General features: G+C 35.9%; 1 protein-coding gene across 2 annotated transcripts in view; it reads right to left on the bottom strand.

The window, feature by feature from the left end:
• The window catches only part of nsmfa (NMDA receptor synaptonuclear signaling and neuronal migration factor a), a 45,223-nt gene extending 29,762 nt beyond the window's left edge, over positions 1-15,461 (bottom strand). For both annotated transcript variants that reach the window (XM_051092340.1, XM_051092341.1), the window contains exon 1: positions 15,117-15,461. In XM_051092340.1, coding sequence (XP_050948297.1) covers positions 15,117-15,187 — 71 coding nt within the window. In that variant the 5' untranslated portion in view covers positions 15,188-15,461. The remainder of the gene's footprint in view (positions 1-15,116) is intronic.
• Between the last annotated feature and the right edge of the window lie 219 nt (positions 15,462-15,680).

The raw sequence follows: 15,680 nt of genomic DNA, 5'->3' as shown, positions 1-15,680 counted from the left end.
TTTTATATTTTATTTTTAATAAAATTAAAATAAAATTTGTGATACATGTTACACTGGTTATTTTTAATAAATTATGTAATACTGCAAGTCATGTGAACTACTATAATAAAAATAAAAATAAACAAAAATGTTTTAAAATTAGTATAATGCCATGCTGCTTATGTCAACATCTATAATAAAATGAAACAATAAAATATAAACATGTTACTGCATGTCATGCCAACAACTATAATAAAAGGAAACTAAATAAAAAAACAAAACAAAACCAAAAAAACGAATTAATTAATTAGTATAACACATCACTGCAGGTCAGCTCAACTACTATAATAAAATAATAAAAATTTAATTTAAAAAAATTTTAGAAAGAAAAATTGATTAAAATTAGTATAATGTCATGCTACAGGTCAGGTCAACAACTATAATAAAATGAAACAAAACAAAAAAAAGAAATTAGTATAACACGTCATTGCAGGTCATTGCAACTACTATAATACAATTTTTTAATTGTATTAATTTAAAATTTAATATTTGTTAAAATTTAGTATAATGTTATGCTGCAGGTCATGTCAACAACTATAATAAAATAAGAATTACAAAATAATTAAAAAAATAAATAAATAAATAAACCGAGATTTGCACGTCGTGCTGCAGGTCAGTACAAATTTTCCACCAAACTTTAAAATTTTCCTTTCAAAATTAAAATGACAAATAAAAAAAAAAAAATGTAAAATAAAATTTAAATGAAATCTATCCGCTCTTGTGCTCTAAATTTTACACTGCTTCTTTTTTTTTCTGTTAGCTTCTTTGATTAACATCAGCTAGACGTCCCAAGCTGTGGGAATTATCATATTAATAAAATATCAGAAGAAGTACAGGAAGATAAGAAGGAAGGAAGCAAAGTGAAGTGAAAGGGAGGGAGGGCAAGAAAATGGGTAATGGGTAAAGTGAGGAAGAAAAAAAGAGAGAGAGAGAGAAAAAAGAAGAGCCACTAGGTGAAGATAAAATAAAAGGAAGTCAGCATGCTTCCAGACATGTGACTGAAACAGATGAAGGTGAGCAAGAAGAGGAAAAACTATGTGTGTGTTTTGAGGCTGGAGTGTAGGAATGCATCATGTGACTCCAAAGGGTCAGAGAAACAAGGTACAGTAGGTGGAAAAAATAAGAGCTGAGAGGAACTGAGAAAAACATTAAACATGAAAGTGTATGAAATGTGGTCAGAGAAGATGCGAGAAACCGGTGGATTTCAATACAGCAGCAAAGTAAAATTCCAGTGCCACATTCATAAACATTCTCACAACCAATTAAAAGCCATTCATAATAAAACACACACACACACAAATATACAAAGTATACATTACTACGGTATAATGAATCTGTACATTGTTTTCTGTGTGTGTGTGTGTCCCCACAATTCATAAAAACAAACGTGTGTGCATGTGTGTGTGTGTAATTATCATTATTATCAAAGGTAATTCCTTATAGACTGCCATTATGTTTTTTTGTGCTTTTTCATGTCTTTTGAAAGAAATTAATACTTTTATTCATTACCTTAAAGGGATAGTTCACCCAAAAGTGAAAATTACCCCATGATTTACCCACCCTCAAGCCATCCTCGGAGTATATGACTTTCTTCTTTCAGATGAATACAATCAGAGTTATATTAAAAAAATGTCCTGGCTCTTTCAAGCTCTATATTGACATTTTGAAGTCCGGAAAAGTGCATCCATTCATCATAAAAACTACTCCACTTGGCCCGGGGGGCTAATAAATGCCTTCTAAAGCAAACCAATGTGTTTGTGAAAAAAAAATATCCATATTTAAATCTTTATAAACCATAATCTCTAGCTTCCGCTAACTGTCAGGGTTTGAAATTAACTTCTTCGCTCACCAGCCAATTTGGCTACTAAACTTTGAAGTTACTAGCTATTCATAACCTATACTAGCCAAAAAAAAAAAAAAAAAAAAAAAAATTCAGAGGGATTTACACTGCACCTACAAAATTCATATATTTATCAATATATCAATTTATCAATTAACTTTTCTAGAATATAGAAAAATGTAATGATAGAGAAAAATACAATGATACTTTAAAATATGAAACTAAAAGTAGGCCTAACAGTAGGTGGTGGCAAGCCATTGTCTTAATAAGCGAGTCACTGAGTCATTTATTCAATTGATTCTTTCAAAACAAATGATTCATTCAGGAACAAAGTAAGAAACATTGACTTGTTCAAAACACAATTTCATTTGGCAAAGAAACACCACTGTTGCTGCAGAGATGTACAACATGGCTTTGTTTGGAACCGTTTTCTTTAGCAAAATAGACAAAAAAGGCAATATTGTCTCTACAATTTATCTCACTTAATATTTATTTTGTGTTCATTGAACTGTTGCCCTGACATGAAGGAAATTTGTTGCATACTTACGGGTTCAAGTAAGCTAGATATGCACAGATGCTGCACAATTACGCTGTGTTTAATATACCATGATGAGTCATGAGTTTAGTATTTGCGCTAAATCTGCACAGATTGGCTAGTAATTTGACAGCGTTTATTTCAAACCCTGTATGCATGTTTAGCACAAAACTAGGATTTGTAAAGACAAATATATAATATATTAATATAAACTGAGACTGATTTTCCTTTGCTGTAAACAAATGTTGGTTCTTGCAAGACTAGTATATTCACACCAGAGCTTACGCTACGCCTACGTCCTACGTAATCCGCTGTAACGCCACTCTCTCGTGAATGCATGTACGAGAGTTAGCGAAAACTAGAGATTATGCATTATAAAGTTTTAAATATGGATATTTTTCTAACACAAATGCATCACTTCGCTTCATACGGCTTTTATTAACCCCCCAGAGCTGTGTGGAGTACTGTTCATGATGGATGGATGCACTTTACTGGACTTCAAAATCTCAACACCCATTCACTGCCATTATAAACCTTGGAAGAGCCAGGACATGTTTTAATATATCTCAGATTGTATTCACCTGAAAGAAGAAATTCATACACACCTAGGATGGCTTGAAGGTGAGTAAATCATAGGGTAATTTTCATTTTTGGGTGAACGATCCCTTTAAGAGGAGTAAAAATATATATTCTAAAATATATTAGAATAGAACACAGTAAGTAAGTAAATAAATAATTTACTCAATGTTATACCATTTTGATACCATATTTTGTGGGGTCCAAAACAACTCCAAACCCCAAGTACTTTGAGAAACACCACAGAAGAAAGTAGGTCACTGAGGTTTGGGACAACAGGACCATCTAGAGCAGATTTCTTACTGCAAATGTTTTAGAGCACTTTTAGTCTCTTTGCTTTCAGCAGTGTTACTCAACAGAAGCAGCACATAAAAGCACGGGCACAGTAGGAGGGGACGAAATCCATGACAGTGCACTCACACACATTCACACACACAGCAGGCACTCATGCATGAAACATACACACACTAGAAAATTCACACTCCAAGCCACTCTCAAACACAACACTGTCATAATGCAGTACACTACTGCTGTTGTCTGTAGGCAAAATGCAGTTTAAATTAATCAGGTAGCATTTAACATCAATTGTTCAGAAATTAAAACATGAGCAAATATGGCAAATTCCAAATCACCCATGCCAACCGAGCAACTACTATTGAGATGAAAGCTAATGCCAACAGACAGACACGTATCATAATTAAAGTAAAAGTCCACATTCAAAGCAAAGATTCACATATAATGTACTCACCCCTGTCAGGCGTCGTGTGTGGGAAGGAGGAGCAAGGACGAGTAAATGATGAACACGTACTTTATTAGAATAAATCAAAAACGGAAACAGGAACAGCAGCGGAAACCACACGCCAACACGACGGAAACTAACATATTACCACATTAGGTAACATTAAGCAATATTAAGATCGGACAAGAAACAAGTAACTGAACCAAACTTATATGTGACCCTGGACCACAAAAGTCAAAGTCTTAAGTCGCTGGGGTTTATTTGTAGCAATCGCCAAAAATACATTGTATGGGTCAAAATTATTGATTTTTCTTTTATGGCAAAAATCATTAGGAAATTAAGTAAAGATCATGTTCCATTAAGATATTTAGTAAAATTCCAACTGTAAATGTATGAAAACTTATTTGTTGATTAGTAATATATATTGTTAAGAACATTATTTGAAGAACTTTAAAGGTGATTTTCTTAATATTATGATTTTTTTTTCACCCTTAGATTCCTAATTTTTAAATAGTTATGTCTCGGCCAAATATTGTCCTATCCTAACAAACCATACATCAATGAAAAGCTTATTTATTCAGCTTTCATATGATTTATAAATCTCAATTTTGAAATAAATGACCCTTACGACTGGTTTTGTGATCCAGGGTCACATATAGGAACACTAATGAGACACAGACAGGTGTACGTGATTAACAAGTGACGACATAACAAGAAACGGAACAGGAAAGACCAAATAAGGACACATAAGGGAAAAACCAACAAAACAATCCACAGGGGTGTGACAACCCCCTTGTCACCCAAGATGTTCATGTCTTTCTTTCTTCAGTCGTATAGAAATTATGTTTTTTGAGGAAACATTTCTGCATTTTTCTCCATAATAATGGACTGGTATGGTAGCGTTTGGCATTAAAAAGTATATAAATTGTATTATTTTTATGAAGATTACCGATCACTATGCTAGATAAGACCCTTCTTTCTCAGCTGGGATTGTTTACAACTGCATTTGGGATCGTTTGAAGCCGCATTTAAACCGCATTTTGGAAGTTCAAAATCGGGGCACCATATCAGTCCATTTTATGGAGAAAAATGCTGAAATGTTTTCCTCAAAAAACATAATTTCTTTACGACTGAAGAAAGAAAGACATGAACATCTTGGATGACAAGGGGGTGAGTACATTATACGTTAATCTTCGTTTTGGAAGTGGACTTCTCCTTTAAAAAAATAGTTCACCCAAAAATAAAAATTTGCTGAAATGTAATCACCCTCAGGCCATCTAAAATGTAGACGAGTATGTTTCTTCATCAGAACAGATTTGGAGAAAATTATCAATACATCACTTGCTCATCAGTGGATCCTCTGCAGTGAATGGGTGCCGTCAGAATGAAAGTCCAAACAGCTGATTGAAACATTACAATAATCCACAAGTAAGCCCATCAATTGACCTCTTCTGCATGTTTGTAAGAAATGAATCCATTAAGATATTTTATAAGATATTTGTATCTATGGATGAAAAAGTCATCTGAATCAGGAGAGAAATATACACTGCACCGATTAAACACCACTTATAAGTGAAAACAGTCCAAACCATTCTTGGCGGACTTGTTATGCACTGGAGTCGTGTGGATTACTTGTGGATTATTGTGATGTTTTTATCAGATGTTTGGACTCTCATTCTGATGGCACCCATTCACTGCAGAGGTGAGAAAGGGATGTAATGCTAAATTTCTCCAAATCTGTTCTGATGAAGAAAAAAACTCATTTACATCTTGGATAGCGTGAGAGTGAGTACATTTTAAACAAATGTTAATTTTTGGGTGAACTATTCCTTTAAGTACTGTGCTAGTTAGCAAGTTTAGCGGCTATAGTAAACAGGCTCGTCACTCCACAGAGAAAAGAGAGGGGCGGGGCGAGCAGAGCTCATTTGCATTTAAAGCAGCCTCGACCAGAATGGGATGATTTTTGTAGAGCTGATTTAGGCAAGGTAAAAAGGGTGTTGTTTTACACTACCATTGAGAATTTTAAACCAAAGTATATTATAGACTTTTCATTAAGACCCTAAAGAATCAAATCAACTTGAAAATGGGCATCCAATGACCCCTTTAATAAGTAAGTTCCTATTCCTTTAAGTACGAAATGATATAAATAAACTTGATTGTCTTGTTTTTAAGATACTCAACCAAGGAGACACTTCACTGGCATTTTTCCCAGAGATCCTTATGCATTTAATTCTGGCAGGTGCTTGAGAACAATTATAAGGTGAGTGGATAACATGAATTTAATATGAGCCCGGGGACAAGCGAACAGTCAAGCATTTCTGATCCCTCCGACACATTTTCTAATGGCATGTTCTTGTAGTGCGTGTTTGCGCAGCATATGGGACCTGCGCTTCGGCGCAGACCCCAGATTAAAATGTCACCCTCCTCCCTCTTCCATGGTTTGAGAGCTAGGCTTAATGACGCCTGGAACCCTCCTTCGCCCTGTGCGCACCCTCTCTATAACTCTCACTCGACCCTTTTCTCTCTCTCTCTTGCATAACAGCAGAGACAACAATGTCACAGGCGTAATCGCAGAGTGTCAGAGTCATCCTGAGATCTGCATTATCTCAAACGGTCAGACTAATTACAGGACACGGTCTCATCTCCGCTACTAGATAATAAATAGAGCAGGAAGTGAAGGAAGGGGAGACGCAGCATGTTCCGACTGACTTATACAAGTATATAAGACGTAGAGTCTCTTCACAAAGATGTATAATTAATAATGTTAAAACTGTAAGGCAGACGATTTAGCGGTTTTGCATAGTGGGAGGTTTTATCTAGGATTTGTTCTTTTAGTATTTGGATGAAATAGGATTAGTTAAGTCTAACCTACTGAAAAAGGGATAGTTCAATCAAATACAAATATTCTGTTATTGTTTACTCACCCTCGTGACGTTCCAAATCCGTATGCTCTTATTTTGTTTTGCGGAACACATGCAAGGACCTTGTGAAAAGAAGTGAAGAAGAAGGTTTTTAGGGAATAGTTCAATTTCAGTCCGGTCCTTACAGGTTTATGGTTTATTTAAAATAAATAAAACAATAAATAAATAAATAAATAAATACATTTATATAGTATATATATAGTTTTTGTATCTTCTGCTCACCAAGCCTGTATTTATTTGATCCAAAGTACAGCAAAAACAGTAACATTTTGAAATATTTTTACTATTTAAAATAACTGCTTTTTATTTGAATATATTTTAAAATGTAATTTATTCCTGTGATCAAAGCTAAATTTTTAGCATCATTACTCCAGTCTTTAGTGTCACGATGTCCTTCAGAAATCATTCCGATATGCTGATTTGCTGTTCAAGAAACATTTATTATTATTATTATCAATATTTAAAACAGTTGAAATAAAAAGCAGTTGAAATAAAAGGGGCGGGGGGTATAGAAATGAATGCATTTATTTAGCAAGGATGCTTTAAATTGATAAAAAAGTGATGATAAAGACATTTATAATGTTACATAAGATTTTTGTTTCAGATAAACGCTGTTCTTCTGAACTTTCTATTTATCAAAGAATCCTGAAAAAAATCTACTCAGCGGTTTTCAACACAATAATAATAAATGTTTTTTAACAGCAACACAAAATGTTAGAATGATTTCTGAAGGATCATGTGAGTGGAGTAATGATGCTAAAAAAACAGCATTGAAATCACAGGAATAAATTACATTTTAAAATACATTAAAATCATTAAAAACAATTAAAAATCTTACTGTTCAAAAACCTTTGACTGGTAGTGTATAGCCCAAACTTTTCGATAGCATTTTACAAATTTATTTGAAATATAGAGATAACTTATTTTAAACTATATGTAGTTTTTTTTAAGTTTTTTTAAAAGTGAATACAAAATCAATGGAAATTAAACCGACAAAGTGAAGAGATAAACACTGCTGTTAATCAGGCCAAGTGGACATGGTTACTGACTAATGCATATAATCTCATAATCACCAAATATTGTCTGATGTACAGTACTTTTAGAACTTGGTTGTTATAAACTCTCATATAAAAAAGTAACATTTCTCTTCTTGTTAAGCTTGTTATTGCTGCAAGCAGACCAGCTTGAGCAGGGCAGCTATGATGGTTACTAGCCAAAATCAGCATGTCCACAGTGTACCCTATAACCCACAATTTGTTCATTTAAGATGGTCAACAGTTGATCCTGGCTGGTGTTCCAGCAGTGTTAAAAATGTCTGATTTAAATGTCGACCCAATGCCTCATGTGGCCTGTGCCAAAAACCCCCCAAAGATATATATGGAAATCTTAATAAATTCCCATGCTTTGATATTCAATATAAAAATACAAGCTATTTTTAATATGCTGGAAGGAGGGTGACAAGGAAGGTTGCGGCTCTAGATCCTTTCTGGGAAACTATGAGTACATCTGAAATGCCAGCGTTCGGCAGACTTATCCGAGGCCCAAAGATCAATGAGTCAGATCTCATCAGCCCGCAGCGAATAAAAACACACTGAAAAGAGTCTCACTTCCCACTCGTAGCTCAGACTAGGTTTAAAGAAAGCCATTCTCTTCAGATACTCCAGGCGTGAGAGAATATCTGGGATGCTTCCTTAAAAGGTCCCATATAGGTCAATGGATTTCAGTGTCTTTTTTAAGTGCCAGAGTTAGAGATTACACTGCATGGCCTTACAACACTAGAACTGACAGTAGCCTCAAGGCTGTCAAAGAGGTTAAATATAACATTTCTCATTATGTTTCTTTAAGATGTCCTGGTGCTTTACATCAGCCAGCAATCAATTGAATGATCAACAAATAGATACACTACCAGTCAAAAGTTTTTTAAAGAAGTCTCTTCTGCTCACCAAGCCTGCATTTATTTGATCCAAAGTACAGTAAAAATAGTAAAATTTGGAAACTGTTTTCTATTTGAATATATTTTAAAATTAATTTATTCCTGTGATTTTTAAAGGGATCATCGGATGCCCATTTTCCACAAGTTGATATGATTCTTTAGGGTCTTAATGAAAAGTCTCTAATATACTTTGATTCAAAATTCTCAATGGTTTTGTAAAACAACACCCTTTTTACCTTGCCAAAATCAGCTCTGCAAAAATCATCTCATTCTAAGGGGTTGTTCCTTTAAATGCAAATGAGCTCTGCTCACCCCACCCCTCTCTTCTCTCTGTGGAAAGACGGTCTTGTTTACATTAGCCGCATTTAGCCGCTAAACTTCCTAACTACCACGTTATAAGGAAAGGCGATCGCAAAGATTCATAAAAAACGCTTATACTCACTTCTGCTGTAAGTGAAGCTGGATCACAAATGATTTGCGCGAACATAGACGGATATATGTAGATCGGGAGGCGCATTCCCTTCACAAACAAATGTAATCTACTGCATCTTCAGCTGCTCAGATGTCGGGAGTAAATGGCGACCACTATGTTTATTATTACATCCAGCAACACAACACTTCAATCGCTCAATCGGAGATATTCTTGTCTAACTTACATCCCTGCTCCAGCATCAAAACATGGAAAGTTACTGGACTGTGGCAGCTGGTCTAAGGTACGAGCTCATGTCAATCAACTATTGAAAAAGGGGATATTATTTTTACAGATTAATTGAAAACCACTGCATGGATTTTTATCATTATAGGGTAGATTTGTACATACACTGCCAACACACATTAATGTTCAAACAACATGAAAAAGTGAACTTAGCATCCGATGACCCCTTTAAAGCTGAATCAAAAATCTTTTGTAGCATAAATGTTTTATCATCACTTTTAATCAATTTAAAGCATCCTTGCTAAATAAAAGTATTTCTATAATTTCTCCCCCCCTATATAGTGGATAATGTTACAAAAGCCTTTCATTTCAGATAAATGCTGATCTTTGGATCTTTCCATTCCAACAGTTTCAAATATTTTAAAATATATTCAAATGAAAAGCAGTTATTTTAAATAGTAAAAATATGTCTATTGCTGTATTTTGGATCAAATAAATGCAGGCTTGGTGAGCAAATGAGACTAAAAACCATTAAAAATCTTACTGTTCCAAAACTTTTGACTGGCAGTGAATATAGATAGATAGACTTTTAACTATGGCCCAGGGTCTTAAGGTAAAAAAACATTTTTTTTGAAATATGCAAAAAATACATTGTACATTCGATTGAGGTGTTGTGTTGCTGGATGTAATAATGAACATAGCAGCCGTCATTTACCACCAACATCTGAGCCGCTGAAGATGCAGTGGATAACGCTTGTTTGTGAAGGGAATGCGCCTCCCGATCTACATAAATGTGTCTATGTTCACGCAAATCATTCGTGATCCAGCTTCACCTACAACAGAAGTGAGTATAAGGCGCTAAACGCGCTAAATGCGGCTGAAGTAAACAGGCTTGTCACTCCACAGAGAGAAGAGAGGGGCGGGGCGAGCAGAGCTCATTCGCATTTAAAGGAACAATCCATCAGAATGAGCTGATTTTTGCAGAGCTGATTTTGGCAAGGTAAAAAGGGTGTTGTTTTACACAACCATTGAGAATTTTTAACCGAAGTATATTATAGACTTTTCATTAAGACCCTAAAGAATCATATCAACCCCTTTATATTAATATATTAATATTCCAATAGAGTAATAAACATAATTCAAAATATATTCTAAATATATAATTAAAGCCTTAATATCTGAGCAAAAACAAGACAAATTTACTGTTTTTTTCTCCTTCAGTGAAATAATTTACAGTAGGGCTGTTTTGAGAATGTCCACACTACACTGCAGTCATCCAATCAGAGTGAAAAAACACTCACAAACCCCATAATAGCGTGACATCTCACTGAACACTCAGCCAGCACACGACATTCGCTCTGGCAGTGATTTTAAGACACGTCTGACTGCTTATTCCTTAATAACATCTTCATCTAATTCTGCTACGCCTATTTTCCATCCAGATATTAATGCTACACACTATAAACAGCATAGCAAAGAAATAACAAATGGATTTCTGAATTGTTACGGTACATTTAAACCTACGAATTCACACCTTAACTATAGTCCATAGGATTCACAAAACGGAAATATGCATGTATCTATTGAGATGAGACGGCGAGATAGCATAGCCGGTGACTCAGCCTCTCAGCTCATAAATCAGAGTGGATAAGCATCAAGTGGAAATCTGCAGATCGCTCATGATTAGCATACAAACACTGTACAGACCAGACTCTCTATGCTGACCCAGTAGCCCTGAAAGCATTCAGCCTAACAATGACTCAGAAAGACAAAAAAGACAAAAAGACTAATGGGAAGAACTCATTATATAAGTCATATGAAGTTATTCTGAGAAGAAAATAGTATTTTTGGGTAAACAATACCATTGAGGGGTTCAAAATTGCAACATTTACCAGCTCGGATCTTATCCAAAGAGTATGTTTCGTTTCACACTTCGAACGGATATTCAGAGAAAACCACTACGAATGCATAAAGTGGCCAAGCTGAGAACTTAAAAGTAGTGCAGGTGGAGAGCAGGAGTACTTCCTGTTCTGCAGTGTGTCGGAGTTGGCCGGGGTACTATTGATCCTGTGTGTATTCACAGAACATGGTCCACCTACAGTTTTTGCTTTTGAACAGCTCAGTGGTCATGACCCACTGTCTGAAGAAGAGGAGATTACCAGAGACCGCCTTCACAAGGTACAGCAGCCCCCCGGACAATGCCGAATCCAGGGGCTGAAAGGGAGGTTCAATAGTAAGTGAGCACAAAGCGTGCACGTTATTTCAAAGTGTGCTGAGAAAGACTAGCTTTTGACATAAAGAGCCAGTCAGCTAATCGCAGTGTGACAATGATTTAAATTCGGCTTTGGCTGACAATTATTCTACAGCACAACACGTCTTTCTTTGCTCAAAAACACTATAATTTACAGGCTATAATAACAGTAACAACTGCCACAGGGCAATGACTAATTCTTTTGCAAATGAACAGTTTCTTCCTGCAGGGCAGGCCATTTTAACAGGGTCCACGTGTGAAGTCTGAATACAGTCTGATTACTTCAGTGCAGGTTGATTTAATTTTAATTCAAGGCAGTTTAGAGGCTCTTTTGTTTATGGTAATAGAGACAGACCCTGGAGCAGTGATTCGCAACGTTTTTGACTTCAACATTTGAAGGCCAACAGAACATTTGAGACATTTCTGACAAAGCTGCTCTTTTTTGAAGAATTTACTTACAGAAACCTGGAGTGAATAAATAATAATAAAATGATTAGAGATTTATAAATATTAAACAAATTCATTCATGAAGACGTAATTACAATGGATAATATTATTTTCCATTACTTTTCTAGGTCTAGAAATTACACTTTTAAAAGTCAAGATCATGAGAACCAATGATTCTTCAAAAAAAAAAAAACAGTTTTACCCTAGTTTTGTCTCATTTTAAGTCATCTTTCAGCCCCATTATATATGGAAGTCCGTTTCCGCCACTGAAATAAAATATAAAAAAGGTAATTGCGACTTTTTAACTCGCAATTCTGACTTTTTTTCTCAGAACTGTATGACATAAACTTCCAATTGTGAGTTAAATTGTCAGAATTGCGAGATATAAACTTTTTCTTGGATTTGCGAGTTTATATCTTGCAATTCTGACTTTATGACACTTTATGAATGCGAGTTATTAAGTCAGAATTGTGCGACATAAGCTCACAATTCTGAGAGTCTTTTATTTCCCCTCAGAATTGGACATTATAACTCATAATTGTGAGAAAAAAGTCAGAATTTAGTTTATATCTCACAATTCTGACTTTATAACTTGCAACTGTGAGTTTATATCTCACAATTCAGCGGAAAAAGTCAGAAATTAGTTTATATCTCGCAATTCTGACTTTATAACTTGCAACTGCGAGTTTATATCTCACAATTCTGAGGAAAACTCAGAATTGTGAGATATAAACTGAATTCTGACTTTTTTCCTCAAAATTGTGAAATATAAAATTGCAATTGTGAGTTATAAAGTCAGAATTGTGAGATATAAACTCAATTCTGACTTTTTTCCTCAAAATTGGAAGATATAAACCTCACAATTGCAAGTTTATATCTCAAAATTCTGACTTTCGAACTCGGATTTGCGAGTTTATATATCATAATTTTGAGGAAAAAAGTCAGAATTGTGAGATATAAACTTGAAATTGCAGGCAAAAAGTCAGAATTGTGTGTTTTTATCTAACAATTCTGACTTTATTTCTTGGAATTGCGAGTTCACATCACGCAATTAAGTCAGAATTGTGAGATAAAAAGTCACAATTATCTTATTCTGTATTCAGTGGTGGAAACGGGCTTCCGTACTTATAAGTGTGCTGATTCCCCTAGTGGGCCCCGGCCCCGTGATTGAGAACCACTGCCCTACAGCTAATCTACAAAGACTTTCACTAATTACTTGGTCATAATTAATCAAAAAAAGAGTCATATGTTCAGCATACAGTATGTAGATTACTCATGCATTGGCATTAATTACGTTAATATTGCATAAGTCAAATCTATGTATGACTCAAATCTATGTATGCTGTTAACATGTTGTGTCTGTTTAGGATTCTGTCTACCGTTCTCTGTTACATCGGTCATTTCTACTCAGCATGCAAAGCCGTTTGCACTGATATACCTGCCCTGCATACTGAACAGCCGCTTGTTCAAGCTTACGACATACACACACACACACACACACACACACACACATAAATGCACTGAGGTAAAGGAATGCCGTCCCATTCATCACTTCAATCCATACCTGAATGCCTTCCGTCTACAGCTGGATTTAGACAAGGTCATCTCAACGACCTCTATCTACGAGAAATGACATCTGCAAAGTTTTTCTGCTCGAATGCAACAATCACAACCCATTCTGCATGTGAACATTAAGGATGCAATGACTCACAGCATCCCTGAGGCACCGGGCCCAGACGTTAGGGTGAGAAGGTGAACCTCCTGCCATCTTATGCATTATGACAGACATGATACACATAAGAGCTAAACAGACACTAGTTACGTAATAACAGGACTAGCGGTCGATCAATATGAGCTTTTCATAAATACTAATGAAATCAAGCCGCTATTATGTTGTCTTGGAATAACGTGTTGATTTAGCGCTTGTGGTGGCTGAATCATACTCTTGGTTACAAGACTGACAGTCCGTTTTCAACGACGATATAATTCACTGTGACACAGGAACACCAGGGGCAGCACGAGTGAGTCACGGATGATTGACAGATCGAGTCTCGTGCATACTTGCCTGTTGCAAGCATATCAGTGGTGAAGGACGGTGTCAATGCTTTGATCTACAGACAAGATAATGTTAGGCTGCCTTGCTGAATAATCCAGCTTGTAGTTGGTCTCTAGTTGGTCCAACATGGTCTAAGCTGATCATTAGTATTGGCAAGACTATTATAGACCATCTTAAGGTAGTCAAGATGGCTTTAAGATTAATTTTACAACAGCATCCTCTCATCTATGTGAAATTTTATAGTCTGTTTAGGAAATAAACAGTTTGCTGTGAGACCTCTGTATGTGTTTTTGTACTCACAAGAGTAATTAACTAAATTAATTAATAAATTAATATATTAAATAAGAATAATTCACCCAAAAATGAAAACCTGTTTGATATATCTTTGCTGAACATAAAAAAATGTTTTATAATAGTATAATAACCATAGTATGGTGTGAGCAACAGATCATAATTCAATTTGTTTTCCACTAATAATAATGTTCACATCCATTGAGCTAATCACTGAATCACTGATATTAACTTGAGAGCCTCAAATGATTTATTGAAAGATTTAACACGCATGACAATCCGAATTTTGTCATGTACTCTAAAAATATTGTCATTAAATTAGGTTTCGTTCTGTTCCTCACATTTTGTATCGTTCGGCTTTTATGATACTTTTATCCTGATGTTTTTGAGGCTTGACATCTTCAGTCACCATTCATTTGCATATAAAAGGCTACTTCAGGTTTTTGTTTTTGTTTTCCGCAATATATTTTCAGTAACACAGGTCTGGAACAACATGAGGGAACTCAAACGTCATTCTGAGGTGAATTATCATTTTAATGTGAATATCAATGTACGGAATATTAGCATTCAGTAGATAAATTAAACTGTGACACTAACGAATACATCCGTATTCGGGACGTCGGTCTTCTAAATGACCGGTTTGCTCAGTCGAATATCACGGCTGACCTTTCCTTTCTCGCATGAATGAGAGTTGAGATCCCCACACGCCGTTTTGTAACTTCAGCGGCAGCGCGAGCAAAGCTTGAAGCCACACGTACGAATGCAGAGCCTGGGCTGACGGGCTTCATGCGGTGCAGAACCCAAAACGAGTTGAGCTAAAAGCAGACACTCACCTAACTTTGGCTGCCACCGAAGAAATCGCATCATTTCTCAGATTCTTCCTTTTGGACACTGCAGTTCCCATGCTGGCATGGAAACAACGCTTGCAAGAAAACAGCACATTCCAGATGTCAAAGCATTGGAGAAAACGCGTGAAAAAAACAATGGAACAGGTTGGTTTTAGGATGCGGATCCTTTTGCGTTCACATGAAGATCTGTGTATAGAATAACGCAAAATTCTGGAGGGGATGCGGGACGGAGGATGCTGCCGTCTCCTCTTGCCAGTGTCAACTAGTTAAAGAAAAAACACACGCGCGAGCAGGTCCCTCCCCTCCTCGCTCTCTCTCTCTCTTCATTCACATGAGAAAGATACGATTGAAGAGTGTTTATGGTGGTGGGAGCGTGTGAGGGTCCAGACAGGAAACCCAGTGGGACCATATATGGAGCGACCACTCCTCCAATTCCACCCACTCGTGAAGTCCAGCGCTAATGTCAGGTACAGAATGAGCTGGAGTGACCGGAACACATGCATAAATACCGCACTTCTCGTAACCTTACTGGAATCAAAACGCATAACG

Source organism: Labeo rohita, chromosome 21, assembly GCF_022985175.1.
Source record: "Labeo rohita strain BAU-BD-2019 chromosome 21, IGBB_LRoh.1.0, whole genome shotgun sequence".
Lineage (NCBI taxonomy): Eukaryota > Metazoa > Chordata > Actinopteri > Cypriniformes > Cyprinidae > Labeo > Labeo rohita.
Note: the sequence above shows the minus strand (reverse complement) of the source record. Positions and strands in the feature narration are given on the sequence as shown.